At 45.7% G+C, this 20101-nt stretch overlaps 1 protein-coding gene across 2 annotated transcripts in view; it reads right to left on the bottom strand.

Moving 5' to 3' along the window:
- LOC142796431 (uncharacterized) overlaps positions 1–17945 on the bottom strand; it is a 31868-nt gene extending 13923 nt beyond the window's left edge. The window contains exons 1-3 of one of the 2 annotated variants that reach the window (XM_075887029.1): positions 16704–17945; positions 10135–10377; positions 404–591 (exon numbers count right to left, since the gene is read on the bottom strand). In XM_075887029.1, coding sequence (XP_075743144.1) covers positions 404–591; positions 10135–10377; positions 16704–17453 — 1181 coding nt within the window. In that variant the 5' untranslated portion in view covers positions 17454–17945. The remainder of the gene's footprint in view (positions 1–403; positions 592–10134; positions 10378–16703) is intronic. The other variant, XM_075887030.1, reaches the window with a different exon arrangement.
- Between the last annotated feature and the right edge of the window lie 2156 nt (positions 17946–20101).

Here is a 20101-nt window from a genome sequence, read left to right as displayed (position 1 = left end):
ACTAACTAACAAACTAACTAACTAAATAAATAAATAAATAAATAAATAAATAAATAAAAAAATGGATAAATAAATAAATAAATAAATAGATAGATAAATAAATAGATAGATAAATAAATAGATAGATAAATAGATAGATAGATAAATAGATAGATAGATAGATAGATAAATAGATAGATAAATAGATAGATAGATAGATAAATAGATAGATAGATAGATAGATAGATAGATAGATAGATAGATAGATAGATAGATAGATAGATAGATACGCTCAAAGTTAACGAAGTTCGCTAAGAAATGCTTCGCATTTAAAATGAACCCCCCCCCCCCCCCCACGCACACACACACACACCAACACGAACGCTCAACACGACAAAAAATTATGTAGGGAGCCTAACGATACCTGTGCCTCCAGAAGTTTGGCTCTCGCTCCTGGAGCAACCGCTCGAAGGCCAGGTGGTTCTCGTGACGCTCATCGATCTCGGCGAGCAGGGCCACAACTTCGTCTTGCTCTTCGCGAAGCACGTCGGCATCGTCGTCCCCAGCCACAGCCAGGGCGCCACCTCCGTAGGCTGGTGCGTCGCCGTCGCCCTGCGCCTCCCACAAATGGTGCAATCATAAGAGTTTTTGTTAAGCCTGAACACGTGAGCGTTCACATTGTGACGTGGAAACAGTGATGTGTGGATGGATAAATCCCGGGGCTTAGTAAAACTTTCGGGTGGGGTTTAACCACTTTCATACTTGTTTATGGTTTCATACATGTTTATGGTTTTTAACCACATATACATGCTTTAAATATATATGATATATACTTATATATACGTGAAATTCTGAATGGGAAAGGGAGCTTGGTATAACTACAGAGTGTTGTAATGGTTGGGAGTGAGTGGAGGTGATGCTGCATTTTTTATACACCAATCTACAAACCCCCCCCCCCCCCCCCCACTCCGGCAACGCCAGTGAATGGTTTGTATGAACGTCCCCATAATAACGGGGTGATAACTTGCGCTCAAACAAGCTCGAAAAAACATTTTTTTTCCTATTTGAAGTAGGCGTACTGCCTTGTATACTCTAAATAAATCCACCCTAATACAAAAAAAAACAATTTACAAACTACACTTCGCCTTACTGCGGAACGGCCTTAGGCACCCCCCCCCCCCCGATTAATTTTGTATTTCCGTAGTTTTCCATCCCCGAAAACTCCAACCACCGCTTGACTATTTCTGAGGCGGACACAATTGTCTTTCCATTGTGGCCCACAAAGCCCAAGGCTTCGTGTGTGCCAGTGCCGAAACATACATCGGGACGGACTTCTTCACATTCAATTAAACTGTATTCGTCATTATCTTAGCTTACGCACAGCTTCTGCGCTTTTCTTACACGCGTTATAAAGCAAACTGCCTTCGAATTGCACAGTAAAGCGTTTACCTTTAAATTAGGATAAACTGCATCACCCCTCAATTCGGATTTTGAGCAGCAGCGCAGGCGACGCCATCTCGTGATGCAAAGTTCAACTAAAGCTGGCGAAGTGAGGCGCCAGATTGTCTATGAGCTCCTGATCTCAGAGCTCTGCGACACATGCACCGCAGCGATTATCGACCGTGCAACCAGTGGGCGAACAAGAGAAACGCAGGCCGATGGGTGGAGCCACCGCTCCGACAAAATTAACTGTCGTCAGGAGTATATACCGGGTGTTTCAACTAAAAGCACCACATGACTAAAACATTATTCATAATCAAGCGCTACGCGTCTCCTATTAGCGCAGTATTGTTATGAGACGTATAGAGCACGTGAGAATTTTTTTGAGACCCGGCAAGATCAGCCATTAAGAAAAATTGCTCAATGAACGTTGTAACTATTGACTCTAGATCAGAATTTTCCTTACGAAATTGTAGCGCAAGTCAATAAATAATAAAAAAATTCATCTGCGGTAACAAAACTACGTCGCTTAATTTTTTCCCAGATTTTCTCTAAACTGCACGAAGGAAATACCACGTGCTTACAGCCTAACGTGTGGCGTCTTACTGCCCTCAAATGTAAGTTAAAAAAATTTTTATAACTGCTCACATACGAAGTTTTTATTTTTAAGAGTTCAAATTTGCTGTGATTAATCATGGTCGCTACACAATACTAACATTACTCATTCTGCTAATCGATTCATTTGTTATTTTAATCGCAACCTAGCCTCGGCACTTAGTTTTACTAATCTAATCGCTTGTAAAACTTATCAAGCTAAACTTACCATGTGTTTGAATCCACCCAGAACCATGCTTCCAGATTCATTATCACGGATTAGTCGACTAACACATGTGTGTCAGCAGTAAAATCTCAGCTAAACTTTCTCCATCTCGCCTCTCGCCCTAAAATTTCTAGTCGGCTCCTGAACTGCAACTGATTTCATTCCTTGCCAAAAGGCGATGCATTCATCATACCTGCTCATCGAACATCGCGCCACTGTCATTCGAACGCAGTCTATCCAATACGCACCAGCACAAAGACCATCCAGAATAGTTTTCATCGGACGGTGCTAGACTGGAGCGAACTTGACTTTCCATTGAGGTACGAATAAACGAAAGCGAATGAATAAAAAAAAAGGACTATCACTAAAAAGAGAGGTTTCACCTGGTGGAAAGGAGGTTTGCTATAGTGATAATCCGCCGCGGTGGATCAATGGTTATGGAGCTCGCCTGCTCACCCTAAGGTCGTGGGTTCACTTTCAGTCACGGTGGCCGCATTTCTGTGGAGGCGAAATAGTAGAAGCTCGTGTACTGCACGATATCGGTGCCCATTCGAAAACACCATGCGCTCGAAATTTCCCGAACCCTTTACTACGGCGTTCTTCACAACCATGTGCTGGTTTTGGCACGTGAAACCCCACATCTTATGATGTTAGTATTGAATGCATGTAATTATAGCTCATGGGTTATGAAATTATTGATTTTGTTCTGTACAGGAGCCTAGGTTCTAGTAATGATTGGAATTGTAGACATGTTTCCTACAGACAGTATGTGAGTGTGTGTGTGGGCAGAGGAAAATATGCTGGCTTTGTTTATTCGATGATGCATGGTATTGTGCCATATCGATTAACAACGTGAAAAAATGTAGTAAAGAACCTTCAGGCAACAAATCACTCGTGTAGTGTAAACATTTTATTTGTGCACTTCACGCAGTTATTCCGAAAGCGACCTCATACAAACTCCCCAAGCACGCTGCTTTAACTTTGAAATCGTTGTTGGATAACGAGCAGCTATGTTTTTTTTATCGGACAACGTAAGTGCATACGTAATCAACGTCTTTGTCATGTTATTATAATAAAGTAAACAAGCACAGAAAACCAGCTTACACCCATAGCAAGCGGTTGTTGCAGGATTTAAAAAGAACAAGGAATTATTTTGCAAGGATAGGTGTTGGAATGGAAGCAACGTGAACGTTTTGTATTTATAAATAACCAGAAAACAAATATCAACGCCCATTATGATTTTTTCGGAAGGTCAACATAAAACGCTATTTACCATGTACACAAGCAAACACAGGCTAAATGCATATTATATATATATATATATATATATATATATATATATATATATATATATATATATATATATATATAACATTGGTGTGTACTGTTTCACGTCCCGAAACCACGATATTATTATGAGAGACGGATATTTCGGCCATCTGCTGTTCTTTACCGCGCACTGACGTCGCACATTACACGAGCCTGTACCATTTCGCCTTCACCAAATGCGACCGCCTCGTACGGGATAGAATCCGCGACCTTGGGTTAAAAGCCGAGCACCTAAGCCGCTACACCTAAGCGGCGGGCAGTTGCATGAAGATTGCGTGCCCAAAAAAACACGCGTGAATCCCCTCCCCCTTTCAATTCCCTGCCTCTCATCCTTCGTGGCAGTGCTGCACAAGATGTGATCAGCAAATTTATGGAATTTACAAAGCAGAGACAAGCATGTTTGAATGTTATGTCAGAGTATCTTTCGTGTCTAACTTGGTATGCGGCCGAAGTACCGAGCGGCAGAGGGTTCACCCATTAAGTACTTTGCCTTGCTTGAACTGAATAGCTTGTTAATTGCAGTACTGTCAGTGTATAGAATGAAATATAGAGGGAAGGGAAGTACATAGCAAAAGAGAACGAAAAAGTAAATAAGAAGCATGGATGCCGCCGGTGGATTTAATGCGCGAAACTGGTTACTTTTGGACCCGTTTGAAGATGAAAATTACCGGTTGGTATTGTGGCTATATAATGGCTGCTTTTAACTTCGCCGTTTTAATTATTGAAATTGGTTTCATTTATTCATCAATAATAAAGTCTGTAAATTAGAGCGCTGCTGTTCTATTTGGCTACAAGTTGGGCGATGACATCAAATGACTCGGCTACCTTGGTTACATTTGGCTCGAGTTCTGGCCCTTTTTGAATTCTACCCAACGGCAACCTTGCATGGATGGAACAGTAATATATTTCAAATGAAATACCCACGTGTACTACTTGTACAATAAATATTCTTACAGCAGGCTTGATTGAGAATGTTTAAAAGCACTTGACTCTTGTAATGTGTGGAAGCAGGTAAATAATTTCTGCTTTTCTGTGGTTCCGAGTACTGATGGTAATGAGCCTAAAAGAGTTGAAAAAAAAAAAGGTGTGTTAAGCTCATGAGGACCATCAAACCTTTGTGGGCGAAATATGAGGTATATGATTAAGTAACGAAGTGTGGTGTTATGATACACTTACGAGAAAAAGAAAATGTGACTGCTATGTATGGCTGGTGAGAGAAAGAATGTATCAAGTAAGTTCTATTTCTCTGACGATATTGCTGCGACTTGGTTAAAATGAAGCGACCTGAATGACTTTGCACCTCAGTACTTTGTATTAAAGCACTATTGTAAGCAAATCTCACAAAGACCGGATATATTGTAGCTAGTTGCGAACGTACTCAGTCAGGTGCCGGATAACGAACGGCATATAGGTGGCGCGCTCCAGCGTACCGACTAAAATCCTGTCTATTGGGAGCCCAGCAATAAAAAATACCCGCGATAGCCGCGCGACGGGGAAGTAACGGCTATGGCCGGTAACAGCACCCGCAAGAAGAAAAAAATGGCAGTGGCTTAGCTCAGCTAAGACAGAATATACGTAGGGTTAGCAAAGGTTCAGCTGATTATTCTTTCTTCTCCATGGCTACACCACAGTGGCAAATGCCAGTCAGAGGCGCAACGGCTCCAGTGCTGTGTCAGAAGGTGACTGCACAGGGAAGGCACGCGTCGGCGTCCATATGTCTACCAAGGCTATGACGGCACTCCTCTGGAAAGCGCACACCGGCGGCGGCGAGTCGCGCGCAGCCGCGGCCGAGTGCGAGGGAGGTGCCGACTCCGGTGCGTGACACCACTGATCGTCTGCGCAGTGCATCGAATTGCGCGCACACCGACGGTGAGCCGCACGCGGCGGCGGCGGAGTATCATTGCGCATGCGCTGACCAGTGCCACGCGAAATTGCTCAGCGAGGCCAGTGTAGCTAACGCTACAAAAGCAAAAGGGGAGAGCCACCGTCTCTGTCGCGCCAGCCTGGCGCCAGGAGCCGGCATCAACTTGTGCAGAATCGTTTAGCGCCAAGACACGCCAAGCACGCGTACGTGCGAGAAACATACGTAGGTTTCGACAGATGAACACAGCCTCGTCGCGCTGGTAAACACCAGCAGTTCACGTGGAAGCACTCAAACGACGCACGAACACACGTTAATCGTTCTTGCGAAACGGCGGACCACAAACCGAAGTCGGAGCCGAAAGCGCTCACCGTGAATGTCGATTTCATTAAGCCCTAGAAACTATTCGCTCATCAAATACATGCATATAACACAAAAATAGTTCGAGGTTCCCCCGACGGTTTGCAAAAAGCTACTTGGTATATATACCGCCCCCCCCTCCCCCAAAAAAAAGAAAGAACTCGTCTTCATGCGGTGGCGCTGTGGTGCAATGGGTAAGACATCTGCTTCACGTACATGCGGTCCCGAGTTCGATTCCAGGGCTGTGTGTGCTTTGCATGTTAATCTTGCAAATGTAATTGATTGTCATACTAATGGTTTTCTAATTCATCATCATCATCATCAGCTTGACTACGTCCATTGCAGGACAAAGGCTTCTCCCATGTTCCGCCAGTTAACCCGGTCCTGTGCTAGCTGCTGCCAATTTATACCCGCAAACTTCTTAATCTCATCTGCCCACCTAACCTTCTGTCTCCCCCTAACCCGCTTGCCTTCTCTTGGAATCTACTTAGTTACCCTTAACGACCTGCGGTTATCCTGTCTACGCGCTACATGCCTGGCCCATGTCCATTTTTTCTTGATTTTAGCTATGATATCCTTAACCCCCGTTTGTTCCCTAATCCATTCTGCTCTCTTCTTGTCTCTTAAGGTTACACCTACCATTTTCTTTCCATTGCTCGCTGCGTCGTCCTCAATATAAGCTGAACCCTCTTCGTAAGTCTCCAGGTTTCTGCTCTGTAGCTAAGTACCGGCAAGATACAGCTGTTATATACCTTCCTCTTGAGGGATAGTGGCAATCTACCTGTCATAATTGAGAGTGTTTGCCAATAGTGCTCCACCCCATTCTTATTCTTCTAGTTACTTCAATCTCGTGGTTCAGCTCCGCGGTTATTACCTGCCCTAAGTAGACAGTCTTTTACAACTTGAAGTGCACTACTACCTATCTCGAAGCGCTGCTCTTTTCCGAGGTTGTTGTACATTACTTTCGTTTTCTGCAGATTCATTTTAAGACTCACCTTTCTGCTCTCCTTGTCTAACTCCGTAATCATGAGTTGCGATTCGTCTCCTGAGTTACTCAGCAATGCAATGTCATCGGCGAAGCGCAGGTTACCAAGGTACTCTCCATTAACTCTTATCCCTAACTGTTCCCATTCTAGGCTTCTGAAAACCTCCTTTAAGCACGCGGTAAATAGCATTGGGGAGATTGTGTCGCCCTGCTTTACACCTTTCTTGATTTGTATTCTGTTGCTTTCTTTATGAAGCACTATGGTAGCAGTTGATCCCCTGTAGATTTCTCCCAGGATGTTTATATATACTTCATCGACGCCCTGATTCCGCAGTGTCTGCATGACGGCAGATATTTCTACTGATTTTCTAGTTACATGTAGTTATATTATCCGCCGCATTATCGGCGAGAAACTGCTCTCGAAAGTGTAAAATGCTTTTTTCGTCACCGCGTAAGGGCCGGGCCGCCTACGAAAAGGTCATGCCTAACCGCAGGCCTTATCTTGCTAGGAAAAAATTGACTTAAATCCCGGCTATTCTGAAGGCCACTTCGAATCAGACCGGTCTCCCTGGGACACGGCTACGGAGCTGCGTAAAAGCGGGGATAATTTGTCTTGATTTCCTGATTGATATGTGGGGTTTAACGCCCCAAAACCACTATATGACTACGAGAAACGCCGTAGTGGAGGGCTCCGGAAATTTAGACCATCTGGGGTTCTTTAACGTGCACCCAAATCTCAGCACATGGGCCTACAACATTTCCTCCTCCATCGTAAATGCAGCCGCCGCAGCCGGGACTTGAACCCGCGACCTGCGGGTCAGCAGCCGAGTACCTTAGCCACTAGACCACCGTGGCGGGGCGACTTGATTTCTTGTCTGCAGGTGTGTTGTCTAGCCAGGATAGTGTTGTAACAGGCAACACTTTTAGCACAGTCCGAGGTTTGCTTGTTGTAGCTCTTAAGAGGTCGACACGTTTCTGTGACAAGACGCTGCGTCACTACAATAACATCGCAAACACGGATTCTATTACCGGCCAGAGCAGTCGCATTTAGAAAAGCAACAGAGCTTGTGTGCGTACATTTATTTGCACGATGAATGCCCTCGTGGCCAGAGTGAATCTACACTCGCCGCTACGCCCTGCCTCATTCGGTCTTCATGGTTTTGGCACCGTAAAAGCCCACTTCTGAGCATGCGGCCGTTATATAGTTCGATTCACAAAGCACGGGTGACGCATTCTTCGTGCCTTCATCAATACCGTTTTGATTTGACTATGTATGAATGTATGTATGTATACGAAGGGAAATGCACTGGTGCTGCCTACCGATTCCACGTGGCTGGATAGTGACACTACTGACCATCACTCAATTCTGTTCACTTCCCGAAGCATAACATGTAGTGCACGCAATGGCGCAACATAATCGATCGTACATGTGGATGAAAATCCATGCCACAATGTGTTCGCCGCGGAGAGCTAAATAATACATCACCATTCGGTAGCGTTCATGAACACACGGCTAGCATCGCACTAGTAGAGTGGAGTAGAAGACATTCAGCAAGAAAAACTCTTAAGTCCCTAATAGGTCCTCCGGAGATGACTCGAAGGATAAATACAACATTTTCTTACAATTTCTTACCTGTGAATCCAAATGATGATCTCTCGCCGTCCGCCGAAAGATTTCTGTATCAGATGTTTTTGCATGGCCTCCAAGATCAAAGGCAATGCAAGCTTTCTGCACCTCACTGTATTTTGCATTACCTACGAGACTAGCGCACCTTTGAGCCGGCGACAATGCCTTGTCGCCTGATCGGCTTACGCCAACGTCGTCCAGTGCTACAGTTAGCCATCAGTCATCGCCCACCAGAACAGCTGAACTAACAATGGCTCGACGCACCGCTTTTATCTACAGCGCACGACTTACGGCTCCTCTGCACTGTACATGACAGACATAGCAGCTGCAGGCGGTAGTATACTACCACAAGAAACATCAGCGCTGACAATACAAACGACGCTCCCACCGCCAGCAGGATCAACGTACCTCTAGACCCATTGGCCTGGCCGTACTATAACAGTGCCCGTATGTGTGTAAAAGCCACCCCCACCTCAACAACCTGTGCATGTGCGAATTTCGATGTGCCACACTGCGAATGTTCACAATAAACTACCAATTTACACTTTGTCAGTTGCACTCGTTACTGTCAACCATGTGTCTTCGTCGTGACTATAGTGAACTAGATTATGATACTATAGTCGTGACATTCACCCGCTGCGCTCCTCCCTGTGCCGCCCACTGAAAGAATCAAAGACACGTCTTTCGTGCTGATGGCTTAGACTGCCCATGGACACCTTTGTCTCTCGTAACGAATCGTCTTGTAGATACGCCTTCATAGGTTTCACTACGGGCTCATATCTGCGAGTGGGAGCACTCTGCAGCGCCATCGCTATATATCATTATCGTCATTTCACTTCCAAAACACCACGCCTCTCGCGAAGCTCGTGCTAAAGCACAAGGGGCAAGCAAAAAAACGCCCCCCCCCCGCCTCCCCAAAGGGAATCGTGAGGAAATGCGAATACCTTGCGTAGCGTCCATAACGGCGTTTCACACGTGAGAACCCAGCGTGAGAAGAATAGTGTTTTTTTTTCTTTCTTACATCGTGCAGCGCCGCAAGAGGCGTTTTTCTGTACACGTGGAAGGCGTTTCCAGCCTTAGTAGCTAGCGTGCACGGTTAAAAGCACTATAAAGTGAACAAAACAAACATCGCTCTCGGCTCAGCGTTGGCGTTTCACAGCGGCATCTCGAGCGCACATTTCCAGATGATCTTGAGAGGCGCCTAGCCAGCGAACGGTCGAGAGTGAAGCGCGAGTGGACGGGAAAGTGGGGCGCAGGGAAGAAAGAGAGTGAACGTTGAGAGAAGGAGTGACGAAGCACTACACCTACCCTTTCCTACATTCTCTCGCACCAATTGCTCCGGTTGCTAGGGGCGAGGATAAGCGTGCGCACCTGCAGCTGTTGCTGTGGGAGAGGGTCATGGACGGATCCCGACGGACACCTGACATAGCCCGACTAAGAAATGCATTTGTATTAAAAAGAAAAAAGGATGAGCTTAAACTCCTGGCCACTGGACGCCCGCTGCCTCAGCTGCCCTACTTCGGCAGTATCGAATAAAAGTGACGAGATCGACACGCCCACGTCGGCCACCTTCATGTCTCTCACATTCCTCGCTACAACGTCATCATGTGACGTACAATCGCGTATGACGAGATTTGGCATAATTCATCTTGAAGCCAACGCCGCCGACAGTCAATGTTCGCGTTTGGCGAGGCATCCAACGCTTTGGCCTTAAATCTACTTTCCGTGCGTACCTGTCCATTGGTGCCAGGCACGGCGTCCTGGTAAGGCAGGTAGCTCTCCAGGTCCCAGTTTTCTGCTGATTGCTGTTCTTGATGTTGATAGGCCATGAAGGACTGCAAGTGGTCCTGCGGGTGACCACTATTGGGTTGGCCGCTGGGATCGTGGTGACCGTCCCCATCGGCACACGTGATCTGTCTGATGGGCACGCAGCCGACCTTGGGGTACATGTCCCGCCACGAGGCGTACGGCCCGAGCTGAGTGAAGTATGCCAAGTATAGATATACGCCCGGCATATGCAGTAGTCAGCAAGCCAAACACAAATGCTCCGGCGCGTGCCTATAGTTTGTCTAGCGCCAGCCGCGAAGCGCTGGCCGCTGTTACCGAGACAATGCCTGGGTATGCTTGGACAGTGTATATGTCGGCGTGCATGGGTAACATTTCGGCGACAGAATCTAAAGTTGCGGGATGCTAGCGTCAACCAAGCCGTTTCAGGACACGTTGTGGAGCACTTGTGTTAAAATTTTTGACGTGTGTACATTGTTATCTTGGGTATCAGAGTGTAAAAAGCAAAAATTTGGTCTATATTTGTCCATGCCTACTCGTAGCCGAGCACCAGAGACGTTCTCTTCTACTTAAGCATATATCAGTGGGGACGAAAAGAATACAGTGCGCCATCTACGTTCTCCGCTTCGTATTTTTTTAATCAAGCCGTTAAACCGTGAATGGCAACAAGTTACTAGAACGATACGTGATGCAATCAAGAACCATTCTACTATCTTCTTAGCGCGACCAAGATTAGAGCGTATTTAAAACATCGCTCTGCACCGTTCGCGTCTCTTTCCATTCCCCCAGTCCATGACAGCACAGATGGCTTCATATGATGTCGTGTACCGATATCATCTGGCCATGAACGTGTAGTTCCTAAGCGTACACTTACAGCTGCGTTTGTCGTTTGAGAAGCATGTGCACATACTTATTGTCAAAAGCAAAAAAAAAGTAATCTTGAATGTGTTAACAGCGCAACACTAGAGCCAAGAACACAAGGAAGGAGAAAACGAACAAACCAGCGCCATGTTGTTCATCAGTTGCGTCACAATGGTGAAGCAACAAATTTGAGATTAACTGGAACGCTGCCTAAGGGTAGCATCTTTACTATTAAATCAGGCATGATTCAGCACGCGGGCGTAAGAAAACGCGGCCGCTGCAGTGAGTGAAGCGACCTTCGCGCCTTCTATCGCTTGAGACTGGAGCACGTAGTACAATTGTACGAGCCGTTTGTTGATACCTGTCAAGATGGGGAGCGTGCGACCTTGCCCTGTACAAATTTCATGTCCCCCCCCCCCCCCCCGCTCCCGTTCCCCGTTGGTCGTTTTTTACACTTGAGCCGCGATCATTAGCTGTTTTCGCACACTTCAATTCGTTGTCGTGGAAATGCAACATGTAAGGCCATGCTCCCTCTAGTGTATATTAAGAAACAGAGTTTCTTAATATACACTAGAGGGAACTCTTGCGCTAGTGTCTATGGGAACTGCTACGCACGGCGCTTCAGCGAGCATGGGAATAATGGGTAGTGCACACATTTGTCTAAACTTCGTACTTCTGGTCTGGTTTTGGCTCCGTGTGTGTTCGTGTGGCTTGGAGCTCTTTTCTCACGAAACAAAAATCAGCAAATGTTCTGCGATTGTGCTTCACCACTTCATTCTTTTAGACTTACCTTTCCAAATTGGGTCACGAAGTTCAAAAGGGTTTAAGCTTTATTTCAAAACAAAACCAAAACACAGCAATAAACGAAGCCGCAAGTACGATTCGCCACCCGCAAGTACGAAGACTAGGCAAATGTGCGTACTACCTATCATTCCCACGGTCGCTGAACGATCGCAGAGCCAGAGTGCACTCTAGTTAATTTCAGGGAACTCTATGGCTACCACTATTCATAAAGACCAATGATGCAATGATGCAATGAATGGATTCGGTCACAGCAAAATTGTCCGGTCACTATAGATCGTGCAAAGAACAGCGGCAATTGACCATCATGTTGCCACCTTTTCACTGTTTGCCGAGCCGTCGAAATTGCTTTGAGCAAACCGAGCCATTAAATGTGTGCCGAAGGTTTCGTTTTTATGGGCGCTGTTGCGCCCTTCGATATGATTTTCGATAGGAAGGTATTCCCAATGACCTGATGAGGTGCTTACTCAGCTTTTAGTCATGTTCCACAGCACCGTGTATAAACATCTTCCCTTGAATAAATCAAACCAGAACAAACACGCTTAATATTCTCTATCGTTAATGAAAACTTCACAATATTATAAGGTCAGTATCATAAAGAGACATTGTGCGCTTCCTGGCAAAAAAAAAAAAAAAAAACGGCAGCAAGCGATCTGCCGCATCGCAATCGACGCACCCCAAAAATCGCAAATCACAGTACATGTTAAACAGAACTGACATCAGTAGCGGTTGCGAAAAGTGAACGGAGTGATGTCTCTTTCGATGCAATTGCAGCATGTGAAACAGTCTTAAGAGAACCATGCGTCAACGCCAAAACAGCCCGTTGAGTGTCAATCCGATTGCTATCGCAAAAAAAAAAAAGGCCGTACATACAACGCGGTCTATTGCAATCCACTTACAGTGAAAAAAAAATCAGCTTTCGTAACTTCTTTCACATTGTTCTTCGATATGTGTGCCACGACGTGTATTCTGGGACCGCTTCCCTCCACTCTATGTAATGAGGTATGGCATCCCCGAAGCCGCCTACAATTTCCGACTGAACTTGTTAAAAAGGTCTTCTTCATTGGACTAAAATCGATGACGTGAACTTGACGCATCTTGTGGATATTCTTCCAAAAAAGAGTGCTTTGTAAGGATTCTTAGCGCATACATGAACGGGTAGGCGCATACAGTGGATAAGTGGGCCAATCGCTCTGGGTTCACAATTATGGAAAGGTGAGCGCTAGAAAAGGATGACGATGTGATACGTGGGGTTGAACGTCCCAAAACCATCATATGATTATGAGAGACGCTGTGGCGAATGACTCAGGAAATTTCGACCACCGGGGGTTGTTTAACGTGCACCCACATCTGAGCACATGGGCCTACAGCACTTTCACCCCCATCAAAAATGCAGCAGCCGCAGCCGGGAATCGCTAGAAATAAATACACAAGGAACGAAAAGAGAAGAGCGCACCTCCTTGCTTGTCGTTTCTTGCGTCATACTCGTTTACGGATCTGCTTTGCCAAAATTAACAAGTTACTGTCGTGGTACTGCTGTTTCAAAATAAAGCTTAATTAACGAAAGGATACATGCATGTACACGTAATTCCTCGTCCTTGAGCGCACAGCGAAGGCAAGAATGGCGGCGTGAGCATGAGTTCAAACACTAAGTGTGCTGGTCCGCTCGAGTGGTTAAGTGGCTTCATCACGCTGCTAGGTTTGTTTGATTACCAGCCGCATTGAGACGGGGGCGAAAGGGTGAAATGCAAAAACGCGTGTGGCCCATTAGATTTTGATTCACGTTAAGATGACACTAGGGGTAAATAACCTTTCATGAAAGAGTTACAGGTAGACACCAAATGTAACATAAGATGTCAATATCGCACGCAGATAAATTAAAGTGAATGTAGGACATGACATGTGCCATCAGTGAGACACTCTGAAATATTTATTTCCACGTACTTGGAGTGGTGACGGCAGAAGATTTCATCCCATTACAATATGTAAGTAAATGAAATAATAGCATTTTAATCTAACACATTCAAAAAAAAAAACGTGCTATACCCTTTAGAACAACGTAGGTTTCGTTTTCCCCTGGCTATGATCCGCTTCCGAGGCCTTTTGCTTCGTTGAGCCGGCAGTGATGGTCGTGATTGATATGTGGGGTTTAACGTTTCAAAACCACCATATGATTGATCATGAGAGACGCCGTAGTGGAGGGCTCCGGAAAGTTCCTGCTCACGGCTGGTTATTTTTTCACCCACTTTTCTTTCTTCTTATTTACATTCCATTGGTTCTAATAACTTCCCTTTACATTATCTGGCATTACTGTCTGTTAAATCTCATATATATATATATATATATATATATATATATATATATATATATATATATATATATATATATATATATATATATATATATATATATATATATATATATATATATATATATATATGCTGCACCCACAGACAACAGTTGAACATGTTTTAATATCCAGTTGTTTGCACTTGCGCAATGGTGTCATCAGGAACACATTTATTAGGAAAACCAGAAGCGATAAGCTGATATGAACCCGCGGTGCTTGCCAGGATGGTAGCCCAGAACATTGCTACAGAAGTGTAGTGCATGGCACCTAACTACAATTGTCATTAACGTTGGCTGTATCACAGAAGTACATATGTTATAAAATTGGATAGCCAGCCCTGCAACCACAATTGACGTTTCAAGATTATTCGGACCTATTTGAAAAGTAGTTCTTCCGAGTCCTGGCGTGGCCCTCTGATAGAATGCTTGACTGTCAAGCAGAGGGAGCGGGGGGTTCGATTTCTGCAGGAACCCAGACATTTTATGCATTCGTCGGGTCAATGCTGCCGATGTAACCTTTTGTCTTAACGCTCACGCGTTAAAATTAACCATGTGTGTTCTCACCGTTCCTGAGTAGATAGTGTCAACCCTCTCTGGCACATACTCGGATACCAGTGGCACATACCCTTACCCACTTGCGAGTATGTGCCACTGTCTTGAGGGAAGTGTTGGGCGACGTACGCGACGGGATTGTGACGCCATTTCTTGACAAAAGCGTTACATTCGTCACACCATCTCACCGTCCATTAATTTGGTTAACAACACCAAGTTAAGGGAATGATCACGAAATCAATCAGACGTAAACTGCTAGATAGACAGATAGATACTACAGAGATAGACGCTAAAAGTGTTTGCAGTACGTAGAAAAATGCTTAGCTGTCAATACTTGCGGTTAGTACCCCTATAAACTTAGTAACTCCCGCTGGCCAGAATTATTGTATAGAGTTGCACCTCTTTCTAATATACATCAATCATATCGTGGTTTTGGCACGTAAAAGATAAGAGATGAATTCATTCGGTAACGGTTATATCACGAATCCGCGGCAGAGCACGTGTTAGTCATTCGCAACCGCGACTGATGCAGTTTTATGGGCGGCACGAAATTAAATACAGGAAGCATACTTATATTTTTTCTATGTTAAGTAAGCTGACACGGGGGAATCGACAATGTAGAGCCACGCGATAAATTTATTACTTTGTGCACCACAGAGCTGCTTGCGTGATCAAGCTCAATCAATGGGGGCCATTGCGCATGTAGTGGTCATTGCGTTATTAACAAAAAAATAAAAATAGAAAACGTGCCTGATCGCTCTTTCTAGGTATCTATATAACACTAAAGTGAAACATGTCTTCACACAGGTAGTTGATCGTTCATCGTGCATTGTTTCGCTACAAGGGCGAAGGAATGAATGCTACAGCAGCACATTGCAATGTCGCGTGAAGAACGGCAAGCAGCTCGGAACTTGCAGCGCACACCTCAAGCACAAAGCACGCATACAATGAGCGTACACATGAACATCGCGGAAACGTAACTCTTACGTCCCGACACTTAAAGGACACTGTTCAAACTGAAAGAAAGGCGCATGAAACGAACGCGCAAGTATACAAAGGACGAGCTCAAACAACTGCTGCAATTCTTGCTTCTTCGTGTCTGAGCAGCGTGCTTCTTCCGTAAACGCGGCAGCGAGCGAAGTGACCTTGGAGTTTTTCCGAATCAAGAGTCTGACAGGCACGCGCCCTGGAGAGACCACGCTCTGTGGAGGCGGCGCTCATCAAAACGCGAAAGAAGACGACCTTTAGAGCGCGCCCAACTCGAGACCTTGGGGACATCTCGCTATTGATGACGAAAACGTGCGGAAGTTGCAGAGCTCTGAGAATTACCAAATGGTATTTGGTGTACGCAAATAGCTTGCCGTTAGCGAAATTCACTACGTACGCTTTGCGAGTTAGTGGCTAGCAGCGAGCGCTAGGCGTCGTGAGGTCACCGGTTCAACACGCCACGACAAAAATTTCCCTTTTCGTTTTTTTTGCTTTGAAATCTGTTTGCATGTATTTTACAATGTCACATCCGTGACGGAAATACGTCAGTGGAGTTGTGGTGGAATCCAGCGTAAAACAGTTCCGGTTTAAATAAAATGCGCTCTTTATCAATCAGAGATCCCATTTAAATAAAAAAAAGTGGTCCTGTGGTTCAAACTTAAAAAACACACGCTAATTTTATCCCCACACAAAACTATTCTAATTCAGTGTCATTAAAAAAAACGAAGCTATGAATCATGTCTTCACGATAAAACGAAATGACTACGCATGGACGAAAGTATTCACGGAACAAAAAAACAAAAAAACAACAAAAAGAAACGCAAACGATTAAGGAAAGAGAAAAGTAAAAATTAGGAATTTGTGCACGAAAGGACGGCGTAATAAAGACCAGCTCACAATACATTCCCACTGGTTTTTCATAAGCAGTTGAAGCGGAGAAAGATGAAGACACAGCGAAAATAATCACCTGTGGGTAAACGCGTTGTTCGGCCGTGCGGTACACGAGGTAGGAGTCATCGAGCTGCTGCTGTTGCGGCCAGTAGGACGTCGTCGGGTAGAAGGCGCTCGCCGTGATCACTTCCAACAGCCGGGTCGAAGACTGCTTGTAGCGCGGCTGAAAATGTGGCGGCGGGGCAGCGGCCCGCTTGTCACGGCACACGAGCTGCATGTAGTTCTGCATGGGCCACTGCTGGAGATGCGCCGGTGGCTCTGGCGGCTGCGACATCTGGGCTGGCGGCGTCGTCTCGATAGTGAGCGTCACAGCAGTGGCCGCGGTCTTTGCTCCGACAGCCTTCGCAGAGATGGCTGCGACGGCTGCGATGGTGGGCTGAGCGGGTGCCGCCCCTTCGGTGTCCAGCGTGAAGTTGTTGCAGGGCAGCTTGATGGACCAGTGGCCGCCGCCCACCGGCTGCATCACAGGGGCCGAGGCGGCGCACTGGTTTGCCCGCGCATGGTGCCCCACGCGGTGGCACGGGCCACGCGCCAGCGGCCTGCTGTGGCCTGCCCACTGCGAGTTCCACAGGCCGCTCTTTGGGGCAGCGCAAGACCGGCGATGGTTAGGTCGGCCGTCTTTATAGGCCGCGCCGTGCGCGATAACCGAACTGTCTGAACAAGAAAGGTCGCCCTGCCCCGTGATTTCGCACCGTACGTTCTGCCGTTCTTTCATGTTTCGATCCTCCTGTCGTTGCGAGTCGTGCGCAATCGTGTCTACTACCATCGCCGAAGCTATATACAGAACCACGGGCGGAGATGACAGTTCGGCGCGTTTACCTCGCAACTCGTTGCCGCAGAATACTGCTTTTGCGAACGTCGTTCGAGGTGGGGTGGTGTTATCCTTCGAATGTAAACCATGTCACGACTGAGCTTGTGGAAGAGAAACTTGAAAGAGAGAGAGAAAAGAGCCCCGCAATGCTGCTTTCTTATCGACGAGAGATTAACTTCACGTGCAGGCTTGAGCAAAAACGTTGCGGCTCTGGCCGGCATGGTTGATGGGTACGTCTTGTTGAAAGGAATAGAAATCACGTTCTTATTGATCAAAATCGCCGGCACGCAAACGTCGACATGAGGCTTCGCAGACTAGGTTTGCATGAATTGACTAGAAATCAACGTGCCCAACTGCCGTCAACGTTCGCTCATCACGCTGTCCGATCGATTTCTGTTACCTTAACTATCCATGACGAAAACCTAATCTTACCTAAACCGGGCCGTCATCTTTTTAAAGCATCCCCAAACCACTCTGAGTTCAAAGGCGAGACAGTAGTTTTTTAATCGCCTTCACTACCCTTCCCAGAAGCGCTGACCCCTCCGCCCCACTTATTTCTTCATTTAAAACGTGCGATCTTATCTCTAAACGTTGATCCAATCAATATTTCGCATTTTAGACTCTCACATTGCGCAGTCGCAAATGCAAAAGGAAAAAAAGAAAAAGAAAGCGAAGTGAAATCAGCGCTCTGTCCCGATAATGATAGTGATGATGATCATGATGACTCCACTATAGCTATTGCCCAATAAAGGGGATCGGCCAAGAATTGAGGATATAAAATTTGAAGCACTTCAATTGGTACATAATCCAAACAAAAGGATGATAAAGCGAACATAAAAAGAGTACAATAGTTCCTTTTTCCTATTCGGACGTGACAGAAGAGTATACATCTTGAATGAAATTGTCTTGTTTCTGCTGTCTATTTCTTGTCATCCTTGAGCTGTTTATTATTATTATTATTATAAAACCAAGTAATAGCGCACAATAGTTGTGCGAACAAGGAACAACGGGCATGCAATTGCATGGAAAAGTAGTATAGGAGACAATTCGAAACAGATATATCTTGTATAGTGATCAATAGAGAGCTTATTTTATCCTGACATCAAGCGAAAAAAAAAGGCAGGCCTGCGCAGAAGACGCAGCACAGTCACAACGTAAGCTAGAAGAGCGGCCTTTCAGAGCCTTTTTTGATTGATATGTGGGGTTTAACGTCCCAAATTCACCATATGATTATGAGAGACGCCGTAGTGAAGGGCTGTGGAAATTTCGACCACCAGGGGTTCTTTACCATGCTCCCAAGTATGAGCACACGGGCCTACAGTATTTTCGCTTCCATCGAAAATGCAGCCGCCGCAGCCGGGATTCGATCCCGTGACCTGCGGGTCAACAGCCGAGTACCTTAGCCACTACACAACCACGGCGGGGCTGAGAGCCTTTTATAAACACTAATTCGGTAACTGCTGCAAGCACAGTTGCTTGATGCCCACAACGGCATCAATACAAATGTTTGGGTAGTATAGGCCGGAATTCGCTATGATATTTTTGCCATCTCTCATAATCATATGGTGGTTTTGGGATGTTAAACCCCACATATCAATCATGCTATTTTTGTCATTCTTTGGAAAAGTGTAGTATCCACTAAACTTTTGCGAGAAATTGTGTACCAATAGTTAATACAATGGTCGACGACGATGAGGAATTATGCTTGTAGTGGGTATGTGCCACAGTTAATAGCTGAACAAAAACAAGCTTTTGCAATGGGTTCGAACATGGGACGACCCACTCGTTACGCTATTCGCATTGTGCGACAATCCCTTGTTCCTTCGCTGTTTTAAAACGCTTTATTAGTCGTATTAACAGGATTTCCTTCCCGGCATCAAGCCTGCCTAAGGCAAGTTTGCCAAAAAGTCCCAAGCACCGGCGCAGCTCAGTGATAAACAAAGAAACAGAAAAACCAGCGAGGCTCAGTGGTAGAATAATGGGCTAGCACCCAGCGGGCCCGGGTTCAAACCCTACTGTGTCCTTGGTGCTAGGTTTCTTTTTTCTAAGTCACGCGCGATGTCGTTATGGATACCGGCGGCGGCGGACAACTACGGCACTGCGCGTGACTCGACTTGTGATCTCGTAAAGCTTTCGCTGTAAAAGCTGATGGCCAAATGAATTGGGCCGCAAGTAAAGCTCTCGTTATTCGTGTTCTCAGAGGTTGTTCCGGGCCTTTTAATGTTTCTTGGAGCGACTAGGTTACTCGATATAGACATATGTGCATAAAAGGAATAAATACGAGGACGTGAAGGTGAGTGTGAAAGGATTCTCGTATAAATTGATCTTATGGCTAATCAATTGCTTTGGTGGGATATACCGCAAACTTAGACAAGGACGGAGAAAACGAAACGACGGAGTAGCACTGGCGTCGTCTTGCTTACTCCGTACCTGTCTCAGTATGCGCTATTACACTTATGTCGTGTACCACCGAGTGCATCATGAACGTGGCATGTAGTCATGCTCGTACATGACACGCATCTCGTGATTACCATGTCTGCGCCGGTCATATACCTTCGTCATTCATTCACGTCCAGAAATAGAAAATTTAGTATATGTGTGAA

This window comes from Rhipicephalus microplus, chromosome 2 (genome assembly GCF_043290135.1).
Source record: "Rhipicephalus microplus isolate Deutch F79 chromosome 2, USDA_Rmic, whole genome shotgun sequence".
Taxonomy (NCBI): domain Eukaryota; kingdom Metazoa; phylum Arthropoda; class Arachnida; order Ixodida; family Ixodidae; genus Rhipicephalus; species Rhipicephalus microplus.
This window is presented reverse-complemented; position numbering and strand designations above follow the sequence as displayed.